General features: G+C 45.9%; 1 protein-coding gene across 1 annotated transcript; it reads left to right on the forward strand.

Moving 5' to 3' along the window:
- Positions 1–7,153: 7,153 nt before the first annotated feature.
- INSM2 (INSM transcriptional repressor 2) lies at positions 7,154–8,902 on the forward strand. Its single transcript, XM_042940618.1, has one exon. It carries the CDS (start codon positions 7,154–7,156, stop codon positions 8,816–8,818), a length of 1,665 nt encoding a protein of 554 aa, XP_042796552.1. The 3' UTR covers positions 8,819–8,902.
- The last annotated feature ends 577 nt before the right edge of the window (positions 8,903–9,479 follow it).

Here is a 9,479-nt window from a genome sequence, read left to right on the forward strand (position 1 = left end):
CTTTTAATTTCTCTCATTTTTTCTGCATCAAGATTCCCATATGCCTAGAATCAAGCTGCTTATGACTTTATCTTCCCTCCTCCATGTTCAGGAAAAGTAGGTTCTTGGTCTGTAGGTTGTAGTAATAAAAAACAGTGATGCCTTTTTGAATCCAGTGGCTCATTACTTTAGTCATCAATTAATTTACATATATGCCAGGCATTGTTCTAGATACTAGATATACAGCTGTTAACAAAACAAAGAACCTGTCCTCCTGGGCCTTGTAGCTTTCTGGGGGATAGCAGATTATTAACAAATAAACAAATAAATATGTAATATTGTGACAGTGTGAGAAGTGCTATGAAGAGAAAGAAAGCTAAGTAAAGGGGTGGAAAATGATGAAGGGTAATGGCGGATATAGGCTGCTATCTTTTAGGGTAGTCAGCGAAGATCTTTCTGGTATTTTTTAAGTAAAAACCTGAATGAAGTGAGTAACAAATCATGAGCCTATCTAAAGAAAGAACATTCTGGCAGAATAAACAGCCTTGAAGTGATAGTGTGCTTGTCATATTTGAGGTTAATAAGGAGACCAATGTGTATGGAACAGAATGGATGAGGAAGAGGGTGGTGGGAGATGTGGTTTAAGAACAGCCAGGGCCCAATCAGAGCTCTGGATTTTATTCTAAATATGGCGGGGTTTTGAGCAAAAGAGTGAAGATTTTAAGCAAAAAGTGAGATGATCAGATTTACATTCTAATAGAATCCATCTTCCTGCTGAATGAAGAAAACATTATGGTGGAATAAGGGTGGATGCAGAGAGACCAAAGAGAGGGCAGTGGTAGAGAATCCAAGAAGTGTTCAGATTCAGGAAATGTTTTGAAGGTAGAGCAGATAAGGATTGCCAATGGATTGAATATGGGGTGTTTAGTTTGAACCAAAAGTTTCTGGGTTTTCGTTTAGGCAGCTAATTGAATGGAGGTGCCATTTACCAAGATGAGGATAATGTTTAGGAGAGGAAATCAAGACTCTTGTTTGAACCTTGTGAGAGACTGTTTGACTTCCAAGTTCTTGGGGGAGAATAGGCCTCTAGTAGATGCCAGAATGTTAACCTTTTATAGGAGCATGTCTGCATGAAGGTAAGGAAGCAGAGAAATAGAAGGAATAAAGTTCCTTCTGAGTAATCCTTCTGATATTCAAGTGACGAAAAAGTAGTCATTTGAGTTTGTCTTATACACACTACGATTTCAGGGAAAGCAGTCTCTCTCTTCCAAAAAAAATATCCCAATTAATATTGTCTCAAAATTTCTGAATTTAAATCCAAGTAATTTATTCCACAATTAGAAATAGCTTAAAATGCAAATAGCTTGAGAGACAATTCATTGTTTATGGGTTTTTATCAAATTATAACAGAGCAGATAAAGGTCCTAAGTGTTAAAAAGGGAGAGAAGATATCATTGTCAAGAGAGAAAGATGTAGGGGCTCCTGGGTGGCTCAGTCGGTTAAGCATTCGACTTCAGCTCAGGTCATGATCTCATGGTTCGTGGGTTTGGGCCCTGCTTTGGGCTCTGTGCTGACAGCTCAGAGCCTGGAGCCAGCTTCAGGTTCTGTGTCTCCCTCTTTCTCTGCCCCTCCCCCACTTGCGCTATCACTCTCAAAAATAAACATTAAAAAAAAAGATATAAATCAAAGATTCACAATCTTGCTAGGGACTGTCCTCTTCATCATAATTTCTAAGTGAAAAATGGAGAAAGTGTTCAGATCTTGAAGGATTTACTTAAATTTAATTTTTAAAAAAATGTTTGTTCAGTTTTTGAGAGAGACAGAGCATGAGCAGGGGAGGGGCAAGGAGAGACGGAGACACAGCATCTGAAGCAGGCTCCAGGCTCTGAGTAATTAGCTCAGAGCCTGATGTGGGGCTCAAGCCCACGAATGCGAGATTGTGACCTGAGCCGAAGTCGGACGCTCAACCTATTGAGCCACCCAGGCGCCCCTTTTACTTAAGTTTATACTTAAGTGGAGAGTATTCATTTAAATTCTTTCTCTTCCCTAACTTTTAGCCATTTTTCTACCTTTTAACCCTTTATCTCTTCCCCAAAATGTTTTTCAACTAAAAGGCTTGTGGCATGATAAACACTTGTCACCTCTTTTCTAGGGCCAGCGCTCAAACAGGTGGCTCTGGAGAGGCTACTTTATTGTGCAATTACTCTTCCATGTTGCACAGTCATTTCTCCCAACAGTGTCCTAGGGGCGGGGTACCACATCTAACACCAGAAAGGAGTTAGGGCAGCTTTCACATTATTATTTTTTTTTTTTTATCAGAGTGACACATGGTTACTGACAAAATTTTTAACAAAGTTTTAAAAAAAATAACGGAAGTTTAAAATCCCTATTAGCTAGAGGCAACTCCAACAACATCTTGGCATATTGCCTTCTTTTATTCATTTTGTTTTCCCATAATTGAGCTCTTTATTGTACCTGCAACTTTGCATCATGGTGTATTTACTTAACATTATGGCATATGTATTTGTCTACGTCATTGCATTTTTAGGGCTACATACTCATCTATAGTATAGCTGCATCAGGATTTACTCAAGGCAGTTTCTGATTATAATTACAAATAACGGGTAATAAACAGTCTTGTGCATAAAGCTTTGTCCTTCTTTTGAATGATTTACTAAAAAAGCAATTGGTGAATTCAAGGGTATATATATTTTTAAAAGCTTCTGATATACATCGCTATACTGATTTCCAGAAAGGTTGTAATCAAATTATTTTTGGGTGAAGGGGGTGTGTGTGGAGAGGGAGAACTACTGAAACTATTGGATTTGTTAGAAAATACTTGACAGTAATTCTTTTGTGAAAACAAATAATAATGCCTTTTATTTTGAATACACAGAAGAGAAATGGCTGTGTATTATTGTATACTAACTATTACTTGCTCTGTTTCATAGTGATAACATAGTACTAACTTAATATGAGATAAGTGTTCCGAGTTTGAAGAGTAGCAGATATGTTTGTGCAGTGAAAATCAGGAAAGTCTAATGGAGGTTGGATGACCTCTGGATACTGAGACAACGGGGTGATAGAGAGGAGGGGTCAGAGAAGGCATTTCCAGGAAGGGGGTAGAGTAGGAAGGAAGTCAGAATGCTTCTGGAGCAGGAGGAGCTGTAGGAGGACAGCACAGCAGCATGCAGTCTGCCCTTCCTTACACAGGAATGAAGCAGAGCTGGTAGGAGGCAGCATAGAAGGGAACTCTTTGGCAACTGGGGTGATGTTGATGACCTTCGGGTCAACTAGAGATTTCAGGGTAAATTTCTATAACAGGGTGGTTAGGAATAATAACAGCTCCAGGTGGCCCTGGCCGTCTCCTAGACAAGTTCGTTTTCCTGAAAATAACAGAGTAGATACTCCTCCTTGGACGCTGTGTTTCTGAACTATCACAGAAAGAATATACCACAATTAATTGATGAGTGATTGAATAGATGTACAGATGGAAGACAGGATGGCTGGAGGGATGGTTGGATGACACATTTGCTATCCATCTAATAACTCACAATATTTATTCAAATGGTCATGTATTGAATATCAGCTCTATGCCAATCACTCTATGAAGTATTCTTCTATTATAACTGCTCTTTAGACTTTTTAAGTTTCCTTCATTTTAGTTTTTCTAGAAAAAAGACCCACATTCTCAGTTAGTCGGAAGGGGAAGGACTGAGAGAAGGAGACTCTTATATCTGTTTCCCTTTCTCTCTCCAGCAGAAAGTTTACCCAAAGATATTTTTCCTCCTGCGTTTTCAAAAGCAAATGTCACTTCCTCACTTTAAAACTTTAAATGCCTCTCTGTGCCTGTCCTATGACATAAAGTCCAGATTACATGACCTGGTCCTTTACATTGTTTTCACAGTCTGATATGACATGATTTTGCCTTCCACTTGTTCTGTGTGTGTCTGAACAGTTTTTATTGCAAAATATATATAACAAAAATGCCCATTTTTAAAATGTATAACAAAAAATTTTAAGCATGCAATTCAGTGGCATTGACAGCATTCACAATGCTATCACCACTATATATTTTTACCACTTTTGATTAATAAAACTTTTTCATCACTCCAAATGAAATTCTGTAACCATTATACTGTAAGTTCTCATTTCCCCAACCCCTGATAGCCAATAATCTACAGTCTAGCTCTATGAATTTGCTTATTCTAGATATTTCAGGTTAAGTTAAATCTTATATTTGTCTTCTGTGTCTGGCTCATTTCACTTAGCATAATGTTTTCAAGATTTATCCATGTTGTAGTATGGATCAGCACTCATTCTTTTTTATGGCTGAATAATATACTGTCATTTGTGTATACCCCATGTTGTTGATATATCTATCTATTGTGGGACACTGGGTTGTTTCCATCTCTGGGCTTTTCTGAACAATGCTACAGTGGACACCAGTGTACAAGGATGTGTTTCAGTGCCTGTTTTCCATTTTTTTTGTGTATTGCCTAGGTGCACAAATGCTGGGTCATATGGTTGCAATTGTTTTTTCTTTTTCTTTCTTTCTTTCTTTCTTTCTTTCTTTCTTTCTTTCTTTCTTTCTTTCTTTCTTTCTTTCTTTCCTTTTGTGTTTATTTATTTTTGAGAGAGAGACAGAATGTGAGCCAGGGAGGGTCAGAGAGAGAGGGAGACACAGAATCCGAAGCAGGCTCCAGGCTTTGAGCTGTCAGCACAAAGCCTGACGCGGGGCTAGAACTCACGAACTGGGAGATCATGACCTGAGCCGAAGCTGGACTCCCAACTGACTGAGCCACCCAGGTGCCCCATATGGTTGACAATTCTTACAGCAGTTCTTACACAGTACTACATACATCTGAGGAAAAGCCCCTCTTGGAAAGGGGCTGTCTTTAAGTATTAAAATCTTACATAAAATTGTCAACACCACACAATATGTCTGGGCCGTGAGGAGAAAGGAAAGGAGAAGATAGAAGTCATAAACTGATGTGTCAGAAATGATCAATTTGGGAAACTGAATTTATCAACACTATTAAAGGGCTCAATTATTTTGTTGGGATGAGCACTGGGTGTTGTATGTAAGTGATGAATCATGGGAATCTATTCCCAAATCAAGAGCACACTGTATTCACTATATGTAAGCTAACTTGACAATACATTAGATTTTAAAAAAGGGCCCAAATATTTTACATAGTGATTCCAAATATTAATTTTGACTATAAAGTATCAAGTTTATTTCATTTTGTATGGTTTCATGATTTTTAATGGAAGGTGTTTTTTGTATTGTGGGTCCATTAGTAAGTCATGAAATCAATTTGTTTGCTATGATCAGCATTTTAAAAAAGAAAATATAATTGCATAGAAAATACAAGAATGCATTATACCTAGGTAAACTAAATATTATTTTGTGAAATTTTTGTTTCAGTTACATGTGTGTACCATAATATATATTTCTTATTGTGGGATGTGACCAGAAAAAAAAATAGTTTGAAGTCACTAGTATGGTGGAAAAGTCTTCGGAATTAGCCAGGCCTCAGTTCGAATCTGAGCTCTGGGTGACTTTTGCAAGTTATTTACCTAACTTCTGTGGATCAATCCCCTCATCAAAATCCCCTCTCCTTCTGTTTGGTGTGTATGTGTGAAAAGATTAGAGATTCCTTAAGTAGAATGCCTAAAATATTGTTAATGATACAAATATATAATTGCTTCCAAGCGTCCCCAAAATAATGCACTCCATGTAAAAACACTTCATTCACCTTAGGAGGAGGAAGAGGATCTGAGGATGTGTGTTATTGATGACTACATCTGTTTGTTATATCTGTAGTCTAAAATTACATTGCTCAGTCTTTTTCTCCAATTTGATTTAGTAAGGAGACTTGAGTTCTTTCCCCTTCCTATTCTCACGTTGTACTTACCTATATTATGGACTTTTGGCACTTAATTATACATTTGTCATATTTTCTAATCATTTCATAGTTCAGCTAGTGTTAGAAACTTTCACATCTCTTCTAGTGCTTAAAACAGTGCTGGGCACATTACAGAGTGAAGGATGAGAATCTATTAAATGTGGCCCATAGCACACCTTTTGCAAAGTATCACTTGTATAAGGGGAAGCAGATGAAATCCTGATTCTGCCAGTATTTCTCACTCAATCTACTCCATGCTAAACAGGTCAGTTAGGCACTAAGTCATGTCTCTGGGTAGTACAAGTGGAAGGTGTGAACAGAGAAACCACTTTATCTGAGGACAGTCGAAAATTAGATCCTACTTTCCCCTCCTCACTCCTTTTCCCATCGGGGAGGGGACATTTATAAGCCCTGAGGACCAGGGTCCAGAAACCGGCTGGCGTCCTGAGCTCCAGAGGCTTGCCAGCACGCACGATCTCCCGCACTGAGAGCCCTTCTTCCCAGATGAATTCTCATAGTATCACAGACGCGCGCAGTGTCGATCGATACTGGATGGCAGACGTGCTCCCGCCGTCAAGTGTAGGCACAGGGCGGTGGATTTAGCCGGCCTGCCGCTCGGTCGCAGCTTCTCATCAGCTCAATAAGGGCAGAGGACGTTAACCCGTTCCCCGGCGGACACCCACTCGGTTGCCTCCCGACACCCGCTGTCCGCAGCCCCTTCCCCTCGACTTCCCCCCACTCGGCCTCCCTCAGACTCCCACGCGTGTCGGGGGTGGGGTGCAGCAGGGGCCCGGCCCGAAAGGAGGGCGCCCATCGGTTGCCTCTCCGCCCGGCTCCCTGGACGGTCCTTGGAGGCAGCTGAGGCAGGGAGTACCGAGCTTCTTCACACTCCGGACCTTACCTTTTTATATCTTCTTCCGCTGGTGGGCGGCAGGGGGAGGCGGCAGCCCCGAAGCCAGCTGCTGGGGCCGCGCGGGAGGCCGCTGCGTGGTGGGGTGGGGGCACGCGCCGCAGCCAGCCTCTTGGACCCCTGAGAGCCCAGCCAGGCGAAAACCCCGCCCCTGGCGCCCGCTCCCACTCCTGATTGGCCGGCCCAGCCTGAAGGCTACCGGTGGTCCCCCGGCCCGAATCTCAGCTATAAAGGCAGCCCACGCATGACCATGACGGCTGTGGCGAAGCTCGGGTAGCTGCGGTGCTCGTCCGCTTTCAGCCCCCGCGGCGCCCCCTTTACTCCTTGCCCCCAGAGCGCTCCCGACTCCACCATGCCGAGGGGCTTCCTGGTAAAGCGAACTAAACGGACAGGGGGCTCCTACCGAGTGCGCCTAGCTGAGCGGATCTTCCCACTGCTGGGGCCCCAGGGGGCGCCGCCCTTCCCCGAGGAGGCTTCCAGTGCTCCCCAGCCAGGTGCGGAGCAGGTGGCACCCCCCACCCTGGAGGAGGAGGCGGCAGCCCGCGAGCTGTCGGGGTCGTCCTGTCAGGCGGCTAGGGTGAGCCCAGGGGAGGGCGGGCAGGAAGGTGCTGTGGAGTGGAGGGCGGATGGCAGGGAGGGCCCCGGGCCCAGCCCCAGTCCCACCAAGCCGGCGGTCGTGGAGCTGCGCCGGGCATTCCTGGAGCGCTGCCTCAGCTCGCCCGTCTCTGCAGAGTCCTTCCCCGGGGGTGCCGCCGCGGTGGCTGCTTTCTCCAGCTCGGCGGCGCCAGCAGCTGCACCGACCTCCGGGGAGCAGTTCCTGCTGCCTCTCCGGGCACCATTCCCAGAGCCAGAGTTCCATCCAGACCCTGCTCCCCTCTCGGTCACCCTGCAAGGCCTAAAGCGGGCCGCTGGCAACGAGCGCCGTGCCAAGGCACCTCCGGGCTGCGCGTCTGGACCCGCGGCCGCCGGAGTCAAGAAGCCAAAGGCCATGAGGAAGTTGAGCTTCGCAGATGAAGTGACCACGTCCCCTGTTCTGGGCCTGAAGATCAAGGAGGAGGAGCCCGGAGCACCGTCCAGGGGCCTGGGGGGCAGCCGCACGCCACTGGGGGAGTTTATCTGCCAGCTATGCAAGGAGCAGTACGCGGACCCCTTCGCTCTGGCTCAGCACCGCTGCTCCCGCATCGTACGCGTCGAATACCGCTGCCCTGAGTGCGACAAGGTCTTCAGCTGCCCTGCGAACCTCGCCTCCCATCGCCGTTGGCACAAGCCCCGTCCCGCAGCGGCAAATGCTGCCACAGTCTCTTCAGCCGACGGGAAGCCACCTCCTTCCTCAGCCTCCCCAGACTCTGGGGCTGTTGCATCTTTCTTGGCGGAGGGGAAGGAGAACAGCCGGGCAGAGCAAACGGCGGATCAGCACCTGCAGGCGAGGGACAGCTCCAGGGCGGAGCAGCACCAGGACAGCGCCCCACACCCGGGCCTCCAGGTGTCCCACCCCGAGCCACCGCTGCCTCAGGTCCCCTATACGGAGGGGATGTTGGGGCGCCGGGTGCCTGGGCCAGGCAGTGCCAGTGGTGTCGGGGGAACCGAGATCTTCATGTGCCCATATTGCCACAAAAAGTTCCGTCGCCAAGCCTATCTGCGCAAGCACCTAGGCACTCACGAGGCAGGCTCTGCTCGTGCACTTGCCCCGGGCTTTGGCTCTGAACACGGTGCCCCGCTCGCCTTCGCTTGCCCGCTGTGCGGGGCCCACTTCCCTTCCGCAGACATCAGGGACAAGCACCGGTTGTGGCACGCGGTCCGCGAGGAGCTGCTCCTGCCTGCTCTGGCTGGGGCCCCCCCTGAAGCTCCAAGCCCAGGCGGGGCATCCGACGGGAGTGCTCAGCAAATTTTCTCGTGCAAACACTGCCCTTCCACTTTTTTTAGCTCCCCGGGGCTGACCCGGCACATAAATAAGTGCCACCCCTCAGAAAGTCGGCAGGTACTGCTGCTGCAGATGCCGTTGCGGCCTGGCTGTTGAGGACAGAGATGAGGAAGATTATGCGGTTGGCTTTGGAGGAAACAGAGCAAGGGAATTTCTGTGGGGATTTCTTGAATTTGCAAGTTTACCCTCTTTGCTGCCTATATTTTCTCTCCTAAAACTCCCAGTAGTCAATGTTCCGCCAGAGAAGCGGAGAGCGAAATGTAAAATCCCTCTCTAGAGCAGGTATGTATATGATATAAACATTCGCGGTCAAGGACTGTCACTTTAAAAGCCTTCTCTCTTACCCCACGAAAATAGGATTTCCCCCCTCATTCTGGAGACCCTAACGAATCCTATATGACTTGTAATTCCTATGGAAAGTCGTAGTGAATACGTGCATGTCTCAATATCTGCAAATGATTCTAACTACCAAAAATGGTAGTCTTTTTTTTTTTTTTTTTCTTGCCATTGCAGGCGCCTATGTAGTTTCTGTCTCAATAGGGTCAGATTTCTTGCATTGTATATTCTGTGAATTAAAAGTTATGTGATTGGTGCCAAACGTACAGGGGGTTGGGGAAAGACTCAAGACCTCTGCCTGTGGGCAGGAAATGTAAGGGGATGTTTGCGCTTTGGGGGATATGGGGATCTCCCTGTAAACGTTCTCTTTCTCAAGTATTAGTAGTCCATTCTTAAGTTAGTGTTTGGAGGTGGAGAGGGT

The sequence above is a fragment of the Panthera leo genome, chromosome B3 (genome assembly GCF_018350215.1).
Source record: "Panthera leo isolate Ple1 chromosome B3, P.leo_Ple1_pat1.1, whole genome shotgun sequence".
Lineage (NCBI taxonomy): Eukaryota > Metazoa > Chordata > Mammalia > Carnivora > Felidae > Panthera > Panthera leo.